This window comes from Clytia hemisphaerica, unplaced genomic scaffold (genome assembly GCF_902728285.1).
Source record: "Clytia hemisphaerica strain Z4C2 unplaced genomic scaffold, Clytia hemisphaerica genome assembly, whole genome shotgun sequence".
NCBI lineage: Eukaryota > Metazoa > Cnidaria > Hydrozoa > Leptothecata > Clytiidae > Clytia > Clytia hemisphaerica.
Window position 1 is genome coordinate 201,119 of NW_027104271.1, and position 21,164 is coordinate 222,282.

General features: G+C 35.1%; 1 protein-coding gene across 1 annotated transcript in view; it reads left to right on the forward strand.

Annotated features, from left to right (window-relative positions):
• The window catches only part of LOC136816678 (myosin-IIIb-like), a 39,951-nt gene that overhangs the window by 12,551 nt on the left and 6,236 nt on the right, over positions 1 to 21,164 (forward strand). Inside the window, exons 14-35 of the mRNA XM_067073003.1 lie at positions 2,652 to 2,763; positions 3,163 to 3,292; positions 3,760 to 3,831; positions 4,853 to 4,917; positions 5,234 to 5,307; positions 5,818 to 6,040; positions 6,532 to 6,604; positions 6,830 to 6,918; positions 7,516 to 7,597; positions 8,011 to 8,049; positions 8,469 to 8,497; positions 8,959 to 9,024; positions 9,225 to 9,389; positions 11,394 to 11,434; positions 11,756 to 11,876; positions 13,011 to 13,092; positions 16,275 to 16,436; positions 16,717 to 16,740; positions 17,333 to 17,425; positions 17,902 to 18,020; positions 20,444 to 20,497; positions 20,807 to 20,847. Of these exons, the coding sequence (XP_066929104.1) occupies positions 2,652 to 2,763; positions 3,163 to 3,292; positions 3,760 to 3,831; positions 4,853 to 4,917; positions 5,234 to 5,307; positions 5,818 to 6,040; positions 6,532 to 6,604; positions 6,830 to 6,918; positions 7,516 to 7,597; positions 8,011 to 8,049; positions 8,469 to 8,497; positions 8,959 to 9,024; positions 9,225 to 9,389; positions 11,394 to 11,434; positions 11,756 to 11,876; positions 13,011 to 13,092; positions 16,275 to 16,436; positions 16,717 to 16,740; positions 17,333 to 17,425; positions 17,902 to 18,020; positions 20,444 to 20,497; positions 20,807 to 20,847 (1,956 nt within the window). The remainder of the gene's footprint in view (positions 1 to 2,651; positions 2,764 to 3,162; positions 3,293 to 3,759; positions 3,832 to 4,852; positions 4,918 to 5,233; positions 5,308 to 5,817; positions 6,041 to 6,531; positions 6,605 to 6,829; positions 6,919 to 7,515; positions 7,598 to 8,010; positions 8,050 to 8,468; positions 8,498 to 8,958; positions 9,025 to 9,224; positions 9,390 to 11,393; positions 11,435 to 11,755; positions 11,877 to 13,010; positions 13,093 to 16,274; positions 16,437 to 16,716; positions 16,741 to 17,332; positions 17,426 to 17,901; positions 18,021 to 20,443; positions 20,498 to 20,806; positions 20,848 to 21,164) is intronic.

Sequence of the window (21,164 nt, forward strand, 5' to 3'; positions counted from 1 at the left end):
GTAAACCTCACAAAGTAGAAAGCAAAGCTGAATTTCATGAACCGTTTTACATTTGGCGTTTTGCAATAAAACCTCATAGTCATTTATGAAATCACAAAGTAATGTTCTCAATGCCCGTTTATGGACTTTGGTGATTTCTTCATATGTAGTTTTATTACAAAACATCCAAATTATTGGTGCATAGTTAAATGTTGACATGATGTAAGCGTTAAATATCAACTTTCGTTGATCAAAATTTAGATAATTGCGAATTCTGTTCAGACTCCAGACTCTCGACCTAGCTTTAGAGCAAAGATCATTGATATGTAATTCGAAAGTGAGATTGTTATCAATGGTAATACCGAGAAGCTCAACAGAATTCGTAGATTTTATAGTTACATTTTCTGACAGTGATTTCTATAGGAATATTCTGATTTCCTAAAACTAGCATTTGAAATTTACCAGGATTTGCAGCAAGGTAGTTGTTTAAAAACCAGTCTAAGATTATTTCCAGGTCAAACTCTAGATTCGAGATGACTTCTGCAAGAGTTTCAGCACACGAGTGTAAGGTATTATCATCGGCAAAATTGCAAATGCTAGCTTTCACAATAAAAAGAAATAAATCATTTATGAAAATATTAAATAAAAGAGGCCCGAGAATCGAACCTTGTGGAACACCTAGAGTGATCTCTTGCCATTCGCTGTATTCTGAGCCGATTTTTGTTCTCTGATAGCGATTACTTAGATAACTTTTCAATAGTTCAAGACTCTTTGTATCAATCGCGTAGGCTTTGAGCTTTGCAACCAGAAGTTTGTGATCAATGCAATCGAAAGCCTTCGACAGGTCCATCAAAACTGCCCCCACCTTTCCGGACCCATCAAGACTTTGATGCCATTGACCAATCATTTGTATTAATGCATGCTGAGTGCTGTGTTTAGCTCTAAACCCGCAGAGTCTTGAATCGAAAATGTCATCGAAGTAGGAAGAGAGTTGGTTATGAATTATTCTCTCATAAATTTTAGAAAAAGCTGGTAAAATACTAATTGGTCGATAATTTTTCTTCAGAAACTTATCTTCCTTTTTATAAACAGGAGTAACCCTTGCCTTCTTAAGACTCTGGGGGAATTTGCATGAATTGAAAGCAAGGTTTATGAGTTTTGATAATGGTTCTGACAGTATATCAGAAACCATTTTTATTAATTTCACTGAGAAAGGACCGCTGACAGATTTATCTTGATTTAGCTTGAGTATGACACGATGTGTGTCTTCAGGCTTTACATCACTGAAGGAAAAAGATTTGTTTTTAGACATGGATTCAGTGATGCGTATAATACTTGGATGGTTCGACAGCGAATCAATCTCAAGGTCTGTGGGAAGATTGGAATCTGAAGTTTTTAGACCAAGATTTGACGCGATATTTACAAAAAAGTTGTTAAAAATTTTAGCGATGGTGGCTTCATCGTCTATCAGTTTTGAATTTTCAAGCAAAAAGATTTTTTCATGATTTTGGATCTTTTCAGAAAAATAGGGCTTCGCTGATTTCCAAAAGCTTTGCGATGTCCCTAGATCATGAAAGTACTTTCTTTTTGCTTTCCTATTTAAATTTACAACAAGATTTCTTTGTTTGCGATATAAAGTTTTATAATGCGTGTTTCCGGTCGCTTTTGCTTTGTTTTTGTAGAAGGTGCGAACCATAATTGCCTTTCGAACAGCTTTTGTAATATGGGGTTTTTGATTTCCCCGGATGGTTCGCTTTTTCATTGGTGCATGGGTATCAAGAATATTTTCAAAGGTGTTGCTAAAAGTTTCGAAATCTGAGAAGTCGCAATCAAAGTTTCGACAAAGATCCGACCGGAAACACTTTTCATCAAAATTTTTAAAAGATCTATATTCTATAACTTTAGGCGGGGCCTTTTTAAAACTAGCTTTGAACATGCTATATATCAAATGATGGTAATCACTGAGATCTGTATCGAAGGAACCACATTTTTTGAAGCAAAGGGGCCGATTTGTAAGGATCAAATCAATGCATCTACCGTTCTCTGATTTAAAGCATGTCGGGTTTTTTATTAGAGATTTTAAGGAAAAAGAATCTAAAAATTTTAACATATTTTTATCTGATATCTCCTCGTTAAAATCGCCAAAGATTAAAATGTTTTCATACGAGGCACCGTAGTGATCGAGAACTTTAGTCAACTCCTCAAGAAAAGGCTTAAGTTTTTGAAGGCTTGGATTTCGATAAATCGAAAGAATAAGCCATTTTGATTTTCTCAAATTTAGTTCAAGCGTCAAGCATTCGATTCCCTGCGAGAGTAGGTTATCGTTTAGCTGTCGAAGTGGCAGATCTTTTTTGGCATAAAGCAAAAGACCTCCACTCTTTTTGGAAAAGTCAAGTCGTATTGGTTTTTTGAAATTCTTGACAAAAAACTGAGGTTCGGTGAAAGAAGAGTCTAGCTTTGTCTCGGCGACAATTATAGACAATTATAGAAAGATTCGATAAAATAAGTTCAAATAAGCAACCCAGCTGGCACACAACGTTGTTTTAACGTTCATCTAACATTATATGGACGTTAAGAACGTTAGATAAACGTTAAAAGAACGTTGTGTGCCAGCTGGGAAGAGGTGGCTGTATAACTACAAATTAATGATATCCTTTCTTTCTTTTCATCAGGTATCTTAACACCGACGAATGGTTATTATCTGAGATTGCATGCACATCAGAAATGCAAGTTAAGTTTACCGAAGTACAAGCTTGTCTAGAAAATATCGGATTCACTAAAAAAGTAAGTTATATGTTATGTGTTTGAGGTGTGGTTTTAAAAATAGACTGAGAGATTTTGGTCAAAAATCTATTAAGCTTGTCAATTTCAACTCTTTCGGGTTCTTTGTCGAAAATTGGGTCTTCGGTTAAGAAGGCTTCATCGTTTATTTAAGGAAGATATAGATCACTCAAAGAGTTTATGAAAAGAAGCCCCAATTCTTGGGAGCATTATAGCGGCTCATAAAAGCATAGATATTCTGAGGGCTAAATTTTCCAAATGTATGGTAGGATGTATTTTCATTGATTTCGTCAAAATTTTAGGAATTTTTTGGTCGTACCTGATTCTCCGTTTGTGAATTCTGCACTTGCTGTCTTTTATATCGCTTATTTTAATTGGCCACTTCTTCACTGTCGTTTCTAGGAGATACAAAGCTTCTATTGTGTTTTGGCAGCCATTATTCATTTGGGAGATATCGAATTCAGTGTCGATTCACGATTTTCACATCAAGGAGAAAAATCCAAGGTCACAAACAAAAACATCTTGGAAACGGGTATGTTTTGGGGTATTAACGGGTATTAATTGATTGATTGATTGATTGATTGATTGATTGATTGATTGATTGATTGATTGATTGATTGATTGATTGATTGATTGATTGATTGATTGATTGATTGATTGATTGATTGATTGATTGATTGATTGATTGATTGATTGATTGATTGATTGATTGATGATTGATTTTGATTGATTGATTGATTGATTGATTGATTGATTGATTGATTGATTGATTGATTGATTGATTGATTGATTGATTGATTGATTGATTGATTGATTGATTGAAATCTAGATCTTCATTCTAGTATGTGATTTATAGTCCAATAATAGTTCGTCAATACATGTATACATTTTTTCTTAAACAGATCGATGGTCGTAGCGTTAAGCAGTGATATTGGTTGATTATTTGATTGATTGATATCGAGAACCGAGATTTTTTATTCAATTCTCTTTTTCTTTCAGTATCAGCATTACTTTGTGTGAATAAAAACAAGCTTGAAGAGGCTCTAACCATCAATAGTAGTGTTACTGCAGGTAAGTTTTTTTACTTTTTTATTGTTACACCCAATGCAATAATGACCGGTTAGTGAGGGCTGTACCGAGAAATATTGCCCGAGGTCATGTGAAGACCGAGCTTGCGACATATATACACCATATACACCACATACAACATCAACATACACCCTTGTTTCTTCTATCCCCGGTTGAGTTTAAAGAAATATTTTGCGTTTTGCCACAAATTAATTTTCCTACCAAGTGTCTCGACTGACAGAAATGAAATGACTTTTTTTAAATGACTTTTCTTCAATGACTTTTCTTTCTTGTTAACATTGTCAACATAGCTTAAAGTCTGTTCACGATAAGTGTGCACTCTTTTTTCTTTTACCTATAACTTTTGAAGGAATTCTTCAATCTTTATAAATTTGGTATCGTTGGAGAGATATTTGTGAGTGGAACAATTTGAAATAAAAAAGTCTTCAAAAGAATTCTAAAAACGAAGATGAAAATGAAGAAGAAAAAAATGAAGATCTTGTAGAGAAGTGCTATAACTTTCATTTTCACTGGAGAGATTCTTTGATCTTAGGAGATCATCAATGTGAAGAAATTTCACTAAAATATTTATTCAATATAAAGTTATGATACAAAGTTAATAAGTGATTGACCCCAAAAAACAGCAAAAAACAGCAGAAAACAGCGTTTTTAGACGTCAAACAGCATCTAACTTTGCTTGATATCTTGTGACTGAATGATTATTTTTGAGAAATTTTTTCCCAGTGATGATGTTCGATAATCAAGGATTCATCCAGTGAAAATGATAGTTATAGCACCCTTCTACAAGATCTTCATTTTTTTCTTCTTAATTTTCATCTTCATTTTTAGAATTTGTTTAAAGATTTTTTTATTTCAAATTGTTCCACTCACAAATATCTCTCCAACGATACCAAATTTATAAAGATTGAAGAATTCCTTCAAAAGTTATAGGTAAATGAAAAAAGAGTGCACACTTATCGTGAATAGACTTTAATTTTCTTGTTTTATATTTTTTTATTCCCAGGTGAAATTATCAAGCGCAACAACACAGTGGATCAAGCTTTGGATTGTCGTGATGCTACAGCCAAAGTAAGTACTACTCTCATTTATCAATCATAACGCAGATCTAATGCTTCTTTGACATACCAAGGAGGCTCATTAAGACGTTCCTTATTAATATCATAACGTTTGACAAGGGAATTGGGTTTTAGTTTAGTTTACCAGGTTACAATGACGTTGAACGGGTCGGAATATGATTTGATGTCATTTAAATCTAATAAACTCAAGCCCAACCCTTTCGTATAAAAACTTTATTGGTAAACTCCACGGTACATAATTGCTTCAAAAATGATACTGTTTCACTTGTCTGAAAACTTGTCAAGTATACGATATTACTTTCTTATAGGTGCTTTACAATCGCTTGTTCACATGGATTGTCAAAAGAATCAATTCTTTGCTTCGTGCTGAAGACAAAACACAGTAAGTTATCTACAGTGGTGTCTCCATAACTCGAACCTTTATAGCTCGAATTTCTCCTTTACTCGGACAAGTTTTTTTGTCCCTCCAGTTAGCAGTGCCTAATAAACCTAACTCCAAAACTCAACTGTATTAATATTTTTCTACTCTGATTGTTGTAAAAGGAGTTTTCTGACAATTCTGGTCCTTAATCGAATGTTTTAAATAGACGATATCGGCTTTCCGAATTCTCCCCGCATGATTACCCATGATGCATTGCGCAAAAAAATTCACGGACAATATTGACTCACTGAATTTTTTTGCGCAATGCATCATGGGTAATCATTCGGGGAGAATTTCGTTAAGCCGATATCGTCTATTCGAGTTCGAAAATCTAACATGGCGGACTAGTCGACTTCAAAACTGAACACACTTCCACGGGAAATCTGTGGTAGTAGACTATATAGTGTGTAAAAGAATATATGATGTCTGTGATTTTAATCATTCCCGCGTTTCTTTTTCATTTCTTTCTAGGACAACTCACTCGCGTATTAGTATCTTGGACATGTTTGGATTTGAGAATTTCGAAGCGAATTCATTCGAACAACTTTGTATCAACGTGGCAAATGAACAATTACAATTTTATTTCAATGAATATATCTTTGTGTGGGAATTTGAAGAATATGCTACGGAAGGGATCAAAGCAGTTCCATTTGAATTCAATAATAATAAACCTATACTTGATCTCTGTTTGCAGGTAAGAAAGTCTAGTTAAATTCTCTATTCTCGCCTGTTCTCGCCATTAAAGGAAGAGTGTACCCAATATTTTTCTAAGAAAAGTACCAAATCAATTTTACGCAGACACATCAACGTGTGTTTAATTTTTGAAACTATACAGATGATTTCTGGCAACAGAAACGCCTGAAAATCTTGTCACGCAAGATCTGGTATAAAACTGCCACAATCCCCCAACAAATATCTTGAGACAGAAGATTTCTAAACATTTTTGGAAGATAAAAATCCGTCCCCCGGACCTCACTGTCAGTGTTGAGTCCGGAAATGGCCGAGAACTCAACGCTGACAGTGGGGAAAGGGGGACCATGTGAAGTGTCTCAGATATAAATTGGGGGATTGCAGTAGTTAAAAGAATTAGTATTTTTCTTCTCTGAATGTATCTTGATGTATGAATTAACGTAGAAGCTGAAACAAAAATATTTCGATTTATTCTTTAACAATGCTCTTTTTTAGAAACCAGTTGGTATTTTAGCATTACTTGACGAAGAAAGTCGTTTCCCAATGGCTACTGACATGACTTTAGTCGGTAAGAAAACTATCCTGTATTATAGACGGCTAACTTAAAGTTCCTTAAAATCTTTTAAACATTGAAAAGATTGAAAGCTGGTAAATTTGATTTAGCTTTTAATACCGGGTGGCCCAAAAAGAAACTTTACATGAACTTTACATGAACTTAATTTTTATAAATTGACGTTGCACACGGTACAAGGCAAAGTTATATTGGATTACTTTGTTTAATTTCATACTTCAGAGAAATATCACGACAATATTGAATCACCGTATTTGAAGACATCAAGAGACACCAGTTCATCCTTCCTCATCAAGCATTACGCCGGTGATGTAAGTACCGATCTAAGTGCCTTTTGCTTTGGTCTTTCTCCCTGATCTTTCAAGATTCGTATCTGTAGGTAGTACTACCATTTAACAAAGTTTGAACCAAGGTAATTTTTCGAAAAACTTGCCTTTTGCGCTAATAGATTGACGCACTCATTTTTTTTAAATCTTATTAGTTGATAAGTTTTTAGCTTTCTTCAACTAGGAGAAGTCTATGCAGTGTAGCGTGATTTGTAATTAATCTTAAGTTTCCTTGGAGAATGCGAACACCTCTGGAGGAGTGACTTTGAATTAGTTGGTTGTATATCGATGTACCTATAACTTTAATAATTAACGCTTCTGAAGCCCTGGAGGACCCTTTGTAATGTTAAAATGCTCCCCTATGTCCCCCGGTGTGCGAATCGAATTTACGGGGCCAAAGAAATATGTCGCTCAATATGGTTGGGCGACGAAGAAAATTTTCGACTTTTCACCCTTATTTCACCCCTCTAAACGGTATATATAAGATTTTTTAAAGTAAAAAAACAATTACTTTGCAAAATATTGGGAGGGGGCATGCCCCTTTCAGAAGAATTGCTTATAGTAAATTTAATATTTGTGTAGGTGAAGTACGACTCAACAGGTTTCCTTGAGAAGAACCGAGACACGTTGTCTGTGGATGTGGTGGAAACTATCCAGGCTAGTTGTAAGTTCATCCGGCTTGGTATTTTTCGCATTATTTATTGTACTCTTTAACATAGTGTAATCTCACGTATATTGTAGCTTTGCGGCAATGAATTTTGAAATTTATTTCAGGCCAATAGTGAATTAATGTTTATATTCCTTTTTTTTTGACAAAGGAAAGCGACAGACACAAAGAAGACTGAATACTTACTTTAAGAACTAGTAGAATACAGAAAGTCAGAATCTGAGATAGAAGAGAAATACCAGACTTTATGCAATTTTAATAATCTTCGCAACGAAGATGTGGAAATTCATAAAAGCGAAATTTTGACTCATTTCAAAAGATGATTTTGGCGGTCTCCGTTTTATAAATTAAAAATCAAATTAGTATTGTTTTCATCACAACATTTGTATTGTTTTCTTGACCTTTTCAAGCGGACGAAACCATTGCTCAATTGATCGAAGAATCTGCCGGTAATTAAACTACTTTTAATTTTCTATTATTCAATACGCTCCATTTCTCATAAACCACATTTCGATACGTCTCCTTATTCGATGAAAATCCAATTCCCCTCGAAAATCAAATTAGAGAGCGTCAACTGTAGACCTTTCTGAAGGCCGGTATTCACTTTCGCGCGAAATGGGCGGCAGTTTTTTTCTTAACCTTTTTGCCTGAAGAAAAGATTACGCGCAAACAAAAAAAAGTCGAAGGAAGTTCTACTTTTTTAATCCGTTACGTCACTTTCGACCAATGGAATTGCTTCATTTTTCAACCCACCAATGAACTTACAAAAACATCAAAAAGTTTTTGCTCATGTCGCGCGAAAGTGGAGACTGGCCTTGAAATACATTATTGTGCGAGGATCTGATCATGTTATCTTCTCATATTTTAGCATCCTTGCTTGGCCTCGAAAAACATACTGTAAGTGACAAATCAAATTTATAGTCTTATTTTGATGTTCATGGTCTTTGTATTGTACCTGATAGATCTTCCGATACACGAAACTAGCAAACTTGTTCGAGTTCAGTAGACATTCGAGTTATTAGAGGATGCACTGTACTAGTCTACATATAGACAGCTCCAGGCTTTTAGGCCTTACTCTTGGACTATAGGCACTGCTATAGGCAGCCACTAGTGGCCCCCTACGAGAATCGCTTATTGATAGGTAGTTTAAACATAATAGACATCTTTCACAAAAGATGTTTATCTATAGAGATTTCAAGTAAAAGAATGTTTATAAAACACAGCTGATTGGCTTAGATTTCGAAACTCTCTATTATCTCATTAAAACCTCAGTGCGCATGCGATGTATCCGGAGAATTTTAATATTCAAAACAAGAGCAGTGCTCATATTGTACTTCCTTTTTTCTCACCTTCATTAGGACAGGAAGAAATCACTAGTAGCAACTACCAACCGTTTCCATCAAACCGTGTCAACACATTTTAGGGTAAGAGGATTTGATTTCTCTTTCATTGTTGGCTGACATTTGTGATTTTTGTGTTAGTTTCGGATTTTGTGATATTTTTCGAGGTTATTGTCACTTTTATGAAGGATTTTTGGGAGTATTTTTAGTGAGTTACTCTTCATGATATGCTTAGTTCAACTAAATTATTCTTTAAATTTCAAACATTCTTTTATTTTCACCAGTTATCCTTGAGGAATTTGATGTCGAAAGTCATTAAAAGTGATCCTCATTTCGTCCGTTGTATTCGACCCAACCTTCAAAACAAACCCAATGTAATTATACCAAGCATGGTGCTGAACCAACTTCGATGCACTGGTGTTCTTGAAACCATTAATATTCGACAAAAGGTTAGTGATCGCTTTTTCATTTCTAAAGTTTAAATATCTCACATCTGAACAATCTTTCTATAATTCAAACTAAAACATTAGCTTTTCAGCTCGAAATTCATCCAAATACTTTCAATAATTTGAATATTTCTACCGGGTGCGCCACAAAAAAGTTTCTCTCTTTGAAACAAATTTTCACGAAATCTAAAAGTTTTAAAAGAATTATTCCTATTTCATTGGAAAGAAGAAAGATAGACTTAAATTTTGATGGGTCATTTATTAAATTCGATTTATTGGATCAAAAGTTATGCTCAATTGAATAAAAAAGTTACTTTCAGAAAGTACTCGAAAACGTTAAAATCGACCTATCAAATTTTTATTTTAAATTTGGCAATCGCAATAGCCTTTACATGATTAAAAGCATTTTTCAGTAACTTAGCACATAAATTTTGAAACTAAAGGGTCGAAAGGGTTTAAAATCTTCATCAAAATCAATTCAATTTACTTTTACCGACATTTTCCTCAGATTTTTGGTTCTAGAATGGATAAAGTCTATGTAAGGCTCGATCTACCTCGTAAGCCATATTTGATGTATTTTTATGAATTTTACTAGATTTTTTGGCCTTTTTCGACAATTTTTCTTCCTTTTATTGAAATTCAACCTTCCTTAATACAACAAAAGGTCATTTACACAGCTAATTATCATTTTAATGACTGAAACGAAAATACTGATGTATCATGTGATTATGCTTCTGTTTAATTGGGCTTTTCCAGAAAAAAAACGTGCACCCCCTGTTGAGGAGGTCCAACCTTTTGTGACCTACCTCCTTGGAGTTCCAGGCAATTTTAGGATCATACCCCTCTGGAATTCCGAATTTTTACAAATTTTCAATCATTACCCCCTTGGAATTCCGCTTATTTTTGACGGATTTTCGTCTACCCTTATGGAATTCCACTGCATTTCAAACCTTACCTCCTTGGAACGGAAATGGACCTCCTCAACAGGGGGTGCACGATTTTTTTCTGGAAAGGCCCATTTAAATAGGTCGATTTTTAACGTTTTGAGCACTTTCTGAAAGTAACTTTTTCATTCAATTGAGCGTAACTTTTGATCTAATATTTAATAAAAGACCCATCAAAATTTAAGTTTATTTTTCTTCTTTAAAATGAAATAGGAATGGTTCTTTTAAAATTTTTCGCTTTCGAGAAAATTAGTTTCAAAGAGAGAAACTTTTTTGTGGCGCACCCGGTATAATCCGAAGACAATTCTTGGTTCCCTGAAGATCGAATTAGAGAGAATCAATTGTAGTTCATTTTGGCTGCTTTTCTTTTTGCGTAATTTACACGCTTTTTTTTTTATAAGAACGTCAAAAATTTTCGAAGCCTTCGGATGTTCTTTGTTTTTTGGATTTGAAGCCTAAAAATGTTCTTAAAATGTTCTTATTTTCAGCATTTTTTGAGCATTTTGATGTAATTTCTTAAGAAATTGCATGTTTTTAAGTCTCCAAAGCCTTAGTATGTTCTTAGAATGTTCTTGAATTTTTGGGCTTCGAAGCCTTATGTTCTTATATAGTTTGTTCTTATAAAAAAAAAACGTGTACAGGCTAAAATGCTAACTTTTTCCTGTTATCTTTTAACACGTTCACTGCCATCTACAAGTATACTCAAAAGTCAAAATAACATGCAGAAACTTTTGCTCACTTTTCTATTGCATTGCATTTCTATTGGAATCTACGTAAAATTCTGCATTGCATTTGTATACAATTTGAAGACATCCGCAAAGCAAAATTTAGACCACAGGTTTTTGATAAAACTCAAAGAGGAACTTTCGATTTTTGAAAAAGGGTCGGCAGTGAACGTGTTATAATCAATTTTTAGTCCATTGTTCTTATAATGTTATGTAGTTGTTCATGCAAAAAGTATCGTTTTGAAAGGCGCTCAATCGGATTATCTGACTTGATATTTGAGGCTAGACCTTCTTTTTGAAAGAATGAAAAATTCCCTGAATGTGTTTATTCTTTGTAGGGTTATTCAGAACGGTTACCATTTGAACAATTTGTGGAGCTGTAAGTAATTTTTGAAACACTTAGAAATACTGAACTTAATTGGCTGATGGCTGCTTTACATGAAATTATAACGATTACTTAAAAAAATCTTAACGCAGAAAGAATGGACTATTCATGAAAAAATCTTACCCTTGCATGAATCCAGGGGGTCTCCTGCATAGTCGAAATTTTAGTTGACTTTGACCTTCAAAAGCAACTTTGTCAATATGTGAGGAGAGGGTGCAAGCTTTTTCTAGAATAGATAGGTAAATATTAAGCAAAGGGTATAAGCTAAGTCCTTAGTCCTCTGAGTTATTATTAATGTTATTTTTCAATCCGCAGTTATCGATTTATAAGCTACCAATACGTAGACGTCGTACCTCGAGATAAGGAAACTTGTCTCCAATTGTTGAGAGCTTCCAACATCGACCCTGAAGAGACGTGGGGAGTTGGTAGAACAAAGGTAATATCCATTTAACGAGTTAAGATCACAAATTTCTCATATTAAACACTAGGTAGAGCTTCTTCGTCTATAACGAAAGTAAAATAACTCGCCGTATTTAATAAGTAGATCAAGACCTACTAATCAGCAAAGATGGTGCATTATTTTGCTTCAACTTCCGTGGCTTGGGGATAAAGAGTAGCTTTATCTAGTGTTTTATATTTAAGATATCTGTAATTTAACTTAGGCGTAGTGGTGTGGTGGTCATTGCTCTTAATTCCCGTCTGAGAGGTCTGAGTTCGATTTTCACTGTAGCACTACGGTTCACTTGGCAAGTGAACATACCTTCGCCCGGGTCAACCCATACCATATGAGGGGAATTGGGTACCACTACTCTGATACAAGAGTGTGGGTGATATGCCCGACATTGTGGTGTGTGGTGTCACTCATCCCGTTCTGCGCCTGCGACGAGCTATATGCTCTCCCGCGCAGTTCGAGTGTCACCACTATGCATCATGGTATCTGTGTCTCGCGTGCACAGAACCAGCGATGTCTGGACAGCGCTAAGCGTTCCAACTTGAAAAAGAAGGAATTCCTACTTAGTAAGGAGTAGGACCCATTCCCCAGTGGGGAAGGCTCATATCATCATAGTTTAACTTACCTTGAAACGTTAAAATATTTTCACGTTTTTTTATCAATTTAAAATCTGCAAATTTAGAAATTACCCACAAATTGATACTATTTACATCCCCATACAAAGTTTTCTTTTCAAAATTGTTACCTGGAACATCCATTCAGAATTTTTTTGCTGTAATTCCTTAAAAGTTTTTAATATTTCCCATGAAGACGGATGAATCTTCAACCCTGCTGGTGTTCTTTTACGAAAAACGTTGATAAACGCTTAGTGTGTATTTACCCTCTTAAAAAAACTCTTGATTTGCTTCCATTTGAAAAAAGACTTTTCAAGTGAGAGTGGATTTAGCCAAATATTGTGTGACGACATGCTCAAATTGACTAGGGAAATTTTTAGTCACTAGCACAAAACATACCTCCCATTACATTATTCTTTTAATTTTTTTTGTTTAGCCTGGGAGTAGTTAATACTGATATGGTCTTGCTCGATTGTAAAATAATTGTAAATTTATCTCTCTCTAGATCTTTTTGCGTTACTGGCATGTACAAAAGTTGCGGACCCTCAAATCTCACTATAATGATTCCGTTGAACTCGTTCAAAGAGGTAAGATAAAGATCACAGATATCATATTTACTAACTAGATAGGCTCGCTGCCTTAGTGCCAGTGATGAAGAAAAAAACTTCGAAACTATGATTTTGTTGGATTTCTATTTGCTGGTTTTAAAATCGTCTAATCCATTTTGTTTTTTTTCTATTTTTCTATTCAAACGTTTTAATCCCGCTGTTGTCTACCAGAATTTAAAAGTAATAAACCAACCGAGGCTGGAAGGTCAGCCAATAGAGCTTAGCTAGATAGCTTTAATGAGTGGGTTAACAGATGTAAGAGATGCACTGAAACAGAGTAGACTAAATATGTTGAATAATGTACAAAATGTGAAAAATTTGATAACTTGATTTAAAATTATGTAAAACAAGCCTGAGAGCTCCTCCAACCCCCCCCCCCACGAGAAGCTCAAAGTATACTTCTCTTTAGCATTGTCCATATAGTACGTACGCAAAGATTTTCCAAATATTAGACACCCCCTCCCCCCTTGTACGCAGAGAACAATAGAAATGGCTTTGTTTAAACAATAGATGTACGCTTTTGCTGAACCCCCTCCCGGGGGGGGGTACTACCCTTGTCGACCGACGGGGGTGCTCCGCCGAGGTTCGAAAAATGGACCCTACGTGGGACTCGAAATTTGCGAAAAAAGTGACCCTGAATGGGACTGAAATTCCAAAATTTTCTACTTTTCCCCCAAATTCTCCAAAAATAGGCACCCTACGAGGGACTGATTTTTCTATTTTTGTGTTTTGGCGGCCCTACCAGGGACTCGTGGAGGTTAAAAAAGGTACCCTGACCAGCAGAGCATCCCCATAACCCATTTTACCCTAGTACCACCCCCCCTACCCCCCCCCCCCCGGGACCCCCTCTCCCCCTTCACTGTGTACGTACTATATGGATGGCCAGTCTGGGTAAATAAATTTTGTCGTCAAGTTACACAACATGCACACAACCATCTTGAAGACTTTGCTGGTCGCAAATGATAATCGAAAGCAAAACTTAAAATTCACAACTATGCGGGGAAGCTCATTTTCCCCCGTTTTGCTTTAAACTCGCTTTTGATTGGTCTATGAATTTGGGCGATTGATTTACCGCCTTGGCGGAATAAACACACAACCATAATAAATAAATTCAACAGGGCAGCGGTGTAGCAATTAATTTCAACTGGGAGTCCTCTCTTCTGTGCCAAGCACTGGCAGTGTTTTTTAAACTTTAAAACAATGTTAAATGAAGACCAGATTGATCTGTTTGTTATGGCTGTGCAAGTTGTGACGAGAGTGTGCACAGCATGTTGTGTAACTTGACGGCAGCCCGCTTTCGGCAAGTCTGATAAGAGATATCTATAAACTGTTATCGCCATTCATTCCATTCCATCATTCAGTCAAAATGTGCACCAATGTTAGAAAAGGTTAGAAAAACACAATCTGCATCAGGAACTGCGTGAAAAATAGTTTGATCAATTTCAATAAGAACTGTATATATTAATACTAATATAAATGATCAAATTCCAAAGACCATTTGTCATAATCTTGCAAGTCCAATAATAGGAGATGTGATGTCATCATTTGGTTCCCGTCATCTGATTTACGGTTACGAGCTGGAGAGTCGGAAAGCTTTTCCGCTGCTTTGCTGGATTTCCACTGTCGACCTCTGCACGCTCTGTGTTTAAAAGTTTTCAAATCGAAGTAGAGAGCCGCATGCTAATGGAGAGTAAACCGAAAACACCAATTTATCCACCGTTTCTCAATTTTAAATTTGGATCAGTCCACACGAACTCCCTTTCAACAAGATGTATAGCTGCTTCTTAACAGAAAAATAATTTCGACTGACCGAACGACTCCCACTTTTTAAAGTAGAAATGACGGGAACCAAACAGTTTTTTGCGATTCGCCTTTATCACAAACACGTCCAAGTCCAAAAATGCACGATTCCATCCAGTCTTTATATCAAATTTATACAGTAGCTGTACTTTTGTAAACTTTATCAAATCCCAATAACATTATAACACCATCAATTCCCCTAGAGGCAAACAAGAAAAATATGTTTTTATTGCAAAAACTATTAAAAAGCAGCATAATAAAAAGAATATATCAGAAAATTCAACATAAACAAAACTTGAGCAAACGGCTTTAAACCTTCAAAGGATATAGAAAAAGAATCCCCTTGATGAAAATTATTTGTTTGATTTGCCGAGTTAAAAAAATAAATGACAGAAATTGAAGCTTGCAACAGATTTACACTGGAAATACTTTGGTACAACACTGACTTATCACATCTGACTATCACTTGATGCTTGAGCCGCCATCTTGAAACTACATTATGATCTGTAAAAACAACGCACGCTTAAAGTACCCAAAAAGTTAACCCGATCGGAAGAAAGTTTAGAAATCAAAGTGAGATCGGAAAATCGGATTTTTTTTTGCCGTCTTATGGAAGAAGAAGAACCGAATTTTACCTATTTGAATGCTCAGCTTAGGCTGACCAATAATGTACTAAAGTACTACAGTCAGCTTTAAATCTAAAAATTGGGCTCTCTCCATTTATATGGGAGGCCCTATCAAGTTAAGTAGTTGGAGATCAGCGATAAAGATTATTTTTACTTTTTGTTCTGTGATTTGCAAAACGCACTTGCTAAAACGCTTTTCTCTCTATAATCGTGCTAATTGGGATTATTTTCCTTGATATCTTTCACTTGCTTCTTGAATTCATAAGCAATGCAAGCAATAAGGGAGAGACAAATTTTTAAGGGTAGTGCGGAGATTAATTAATTTTTACTGAGGAGCCTTTTTAAGCGCTATAAAATTGAATTCATTACAATCGACGGTGTTGTCGCATCTAAAACTAAGCTATTGAAAAGTTAAGATTTCACACACACAGTCACAATACATTTTGTGGAAGATTGTTTGTTACTAAATGTGTGGAGACAACTACATTTTTTATAAGAACATAAGGCTTCGATAACCAAAATATTAAGAACATTTTAAGGCTTGGTGGACTCTAACACCTGATTTCTTAGGAAAATGGACCAAATATTCAAAAAATGTTGAAAATAAGAACATGTTTTTGCTTAAAACTCCAAAACTCAAGGTTTCAATAATTTTGGACGTTCTTATGAAAAATACGTGTAAAATGAAAGCTCAATGCTTACTAAGTCACTTATCGATTTTGTTTTATATTTTAGCTGTTCGTGCATGGACGTCTCGTTGCAGTATCCGTAAATTTTTGAATTTTCGTCACGATGCCGCCAAAATCATTCAATCGAATTGGATAAGATTTAAGAGAAAACGCGATTTTGAAAAGTTGAAACAAGCCATGACTGATGAAGTTAGTAACCAAAGAGACTGTAAGTATTTACTCATGATGATAGAAGTAATAACATACTTCTTGAGATAATTTCTTAGCCTTCTTCGAGGTTTTTTCCCATTTTGATGGTAATTTTGATGGCTTTGTCCGTTCATAAGAAAGTTTTTGCTCCTTGCTGTCACCAGGCTTTTAAGTCTATGGGTTTTTCAAATTAGCTTTTGAAACCCACTATTAAGGGTTTTCAGACTTTATCCTTTGGGTTAACGGTTAACAAATTCATTTATCGTTTTCTAATGATTAAAATTTTCTTCCTCTTTCAGTGAATCAGAATACTGGAGAAGCAGGTTTGTTATCACAATACATGGATTGCAAAATTATATCAATGCAGTCAAAACACGTGATTACTCGATAAAGTTCACGTGATTTTATTGACATGTTACTTGCTTTGCAACAGCTGATAACTTTATTAGTGTCAATAAATTCGAACCAATCAGAAATAAATGTCATGTAACAAGCACAAAAATTTCGAGTAAAAGCGTGATATCTCTTCAGACTTTAATTTTACAACCTGTGTATTATGAGATTTTTGAACCTCAATTATTGAACGAATAATTCATTTATTGAAATACTAGTTCTCCCGTGAGTATCAGATATTGGTCTTTTTTGAAATAGCTGCTTAAGGCCGGTCTTCACTTTCGCGCGAAATTGGCGACAGTTTTTTTCTCAACTGTTTTTGCCTTGCTTCTTTTTTTCAACCTACCAATAACTAGGCAGCCGTCTTGACACTAATGAAGTTAGACACCCGTCTGCCTTTCCTTGGACACGGGAACGCGGGAATAGTGCTTAATAACGAGCTCTTACAAAAAAAGATTGCCGTGGGAGAGTGGTTTGGAAGCAAATTTTCGAGAATCAACAGTGTACAATTTATTTTTTCAGAGGTGCGTCCATTTTATCGAAACTACCAGAGAAGTGAAATTGGTTATACTGAAGATGATTCAAAGGCTAAACGAAGCTCTTCCTTTGCTAATGGTAAGTGTATGTATGTCTGCTTTTGGACCAGGTAGGTCCAATCAGCATTCCGGCTTGCTTAAAAAAGTTTTCACTGAAAACTAGTTTAGCTGGATAACTAAATTTTAGAGAGGGTTTAGGAGGGCTTGACATGGGAAACTGGAGGTACATGGAATTTTCTTTACTCAAACAAATTTGTGTTCCTCGTGTTACTCACTCACTCACGCATTCACTGCCATGAAACTCGGAGTTAAAGGTTTTATTTTTACATAAGTCTTCCCATTTCATATCAGACATATATTTCATATCAGGGCAGTGTCTGTTTTTGCTGATATAAACAAAAAATGCTTACTTTCCCTCTTTCTGATCACCTTGCTCCACATCCGTGTCAATCCAATGTGAAAAAGCTTGTAAATTAAGATCGATAAGTAATCAAACGATATCACTCTTATTTAAAAACAAAACTTTTGATATTTTATTTTTACTTTCCATTACAGATGTACTAAATCAAAGTACAAATGGTGGAGCAGCTGTACAACAAAATGATTTGGATGGAATTGATCCCGATGGACGTGCCGCGTTGGAAGAAACACGCGCAATCATTCTTTTACTACAGGTAATAAGCTACATTACAGTCGTGAGATAACCGATGGTTAGCGGTGTATCTTCAACCTTTCCTAAGCAATAAAAAGAGATCCCTTTAAAATGGAGGCCGTACTTCGAATTGTGATTTGAATTCTCTTTTCGAATTTTTATGGTAAATGTTATTTCCAATACATCGTTTGTATGAAAACAACAGGGACGCAACTTATGAAGGAAATAAGTTGCTTCAAATCCTGCATTGGAGATTCAACTCTAGCTATATCTCATTGGATGTAGAGTTTTTACCAAGACGCGTAACTTTAAAGGCCGGTCTCCACTTGCGCTCGCTGTTATCGCACCTTTTGGTTTTAATCATTTTTCATCGTTTTTCAAAACAGGGTTGCATTGATCATGGTCCTTATAACTAACTCTTTTAATGTATTTAACGATTTTAAAAAGCTGTCACGGCTTACAAAAAGGTGTAAAATCAACATATACAATATCATACTATAAATTGGCAAGACAATAAACATTACATTAAAAACATAACTAGCTGTGAAATAAGATATTGTAGTGGCTGTAAATGCAAGCGAAAAACGATAAGAGTCTATTATACTTGCTGAATGAGACGGTACTAGTTTAAATAACATCTGTTTCACGCCCATAGCAACCCAAAGACCGTACATGTAGTTCATTAACACAATAACACCGATCAGTATGATCATAATATAAGCTGGTATTACATGTTTAAGATAATACGTTGCAGGAAGTAACGTCTGTACTATGATTAAACCATGTTTTATGTTTTATGCATTGCCACATAATATGCATCAGTTAGTGAAGTCACAGTTTTTTGTAGCATGTAGGTTAAAATACATATTAATAGCATTGCAACTGATACAATAGTTCCATATTGCAGCATAGTGTAACCAAGGTCTAAAACGGCTACCATATTTGTCAGCAAGTCAAATTGATAGTGCTGCAAGGCAGTTAAAAACGTATAAAGTAAAAACGTGACTAGTTTACCATCTTTAATCACCTTGAAGATAGCCAAAAGCTTTTGTTTATTATCTGACGTTAACGATTGATCTTCAACTACACTGCTTTTTGGGAAATGCTTGTTTTGTATTTGGGGATAAATTGGATCCAAAGTTAAATCGTTCATATAGTAACAACAATAAAACAACATTATGATTTGAAATGCAGCTAATATGAAACCTAATTCGTTACCATTGGTGTTATTTTGAAATGTATGGAGTTGAAAAATGCAGACACGATAGGTGATATTGCATAACCAAGATTTCCAACGATTTCGTAAATTGTAATGATTTTTCGTAATTTATTAGTTGAATAACATCTGGAAATTTCACCTAAAAGGTACTGTGGTATATAGTGGACATTAACCTTGGTTGCTGCACAGGCGATCAGTAGTGTGGTGGCAGGGGGCAGTGCCCCTAAGCGGCTGATTTCTTGGGGGGGGGCGCCAAAGTTTAATCGAAAAATGGTGAAAATAAGAACATTTTTAGGCTTCGCATCCGAAGGCTTGAAAAATTTTGTATCTTCTTATAAAAAAAACGTGCATAAAAGCTATTTTTTCTGTAGTAATGCAGTGTTCAAAAATGAGATTGTCGGTATATTTTGGTGCTGAACCTCTGCCATGCGTTGACAAAATAAGGATTTTTACTGTACAATCATGGTCAAAATGTATTGAGAATTTAGCTTATTTTCTCGTTTTTCTTTGTTTCTGGCGAGAAAGTCGATTTTGGCCCTTCTCTTAAATTTAATCGGATATTTCAATTTGGCACGGGTAAACTTCCAGGCTATATTCTGAGCCTTATTGGATCATTTTTGAAATTTTGGATCCTCAGATCCTAAGGTCCTAAGTCTTAAGGCCAGCGTTAAAACTCACACCTTTCAACCTAACTTAGAGCACTTCCAAATCAAGTATATATTCAAAAGGGTACGTTTTAGAAACACATGCCAAGAAACCCAAGCTAGGAGAAAGAAATGCCAAGAATCTTTTCCTTTAAAAATACAAAGAATAATTTTTCTTCAAAAATAGAAGATTTTTTCTTTAAAAATACTAGGAATGGCTTTTTTTTCAAAAAGAAAAGAATTTTTCCTTCAAAAATACAAAGAATTGTTTTTCTTGAAAAATGCCAGAATTGTTTTCCTTCAAAAATACAAATAATTATTTTCCTTCAAAAATACAAAGAATCGTTTCCGTGGAAACAAAAAACAAGAATTGTTTCCCTTCAAAAATATAAGGAATCGTTTTTCTATAAAAATATAGTACAAAAACTGTTTTTCTTCAGAAATACAAAGGTTTTTCCATCAAAATACAAGAATTGTCAGTTATCTAGGTCCTTAAGTAAACTCTCCTTGCTTCTTTCACCCACCATCTCTCTTCTAAATTATGCAACGGGCCCTTACACCTCTCTACGCTTTTGTTTGTAGATCGAGTTGACTTGTCGAGAAGCATACGATATCTTGGATCGGACTTCTTACCCTGTGAGTATTCTTATACAAACCTCGCAAACTTTTTATGAGAAAATGAATTTTGTTTACTTCTAATCATAGTCCGCCATGTTATGTAATGAGTATGGTTTTCAAACAAATATGTATTTTGGTATGGAATTAAATTTTTTCTCTACATTGATGAATGAACTTACCCCCGGAGTATCAGGCTTGCAAGCTGACGGGTGTGTGTCACCCGACTTTTGACCATCGAATTCTTAACGGGGCTACAAAGTAGGGGAAAAGTTACATTATTTTTTGTCAGAATTAAGCCTTGCTCTTACAAATATCATGTTTCTATAGGTAATTCATTCAATTCGCAATAGCAACCAAGGAGGAGAAAGGTTAGTCTTTTTTCGTTTTCTTGTACGTAGTGTTCTACTGTTTCTTTGTATATAACCTGGTTGGATTCTCTCCAAAAAGGCCCTAACTCTGAAAAAGGCTTGTGGCTTAAATTGGCGTGTATATGTGTTCTTTGTGAGAGTCCTAGATCCGAAAACCTAGAACCAAACCATGCGTCAGCTAACCAAACTTGTTGCATACCACGTCAAGCAAACCTACCTAATCTAGCAAAGATATTTTACTCACACTTGAAGTTTTACCTATATAAAGGATCAGCTCAGAAAAGTTTGGGTTTATTATTCTATATACTTTGTTTATT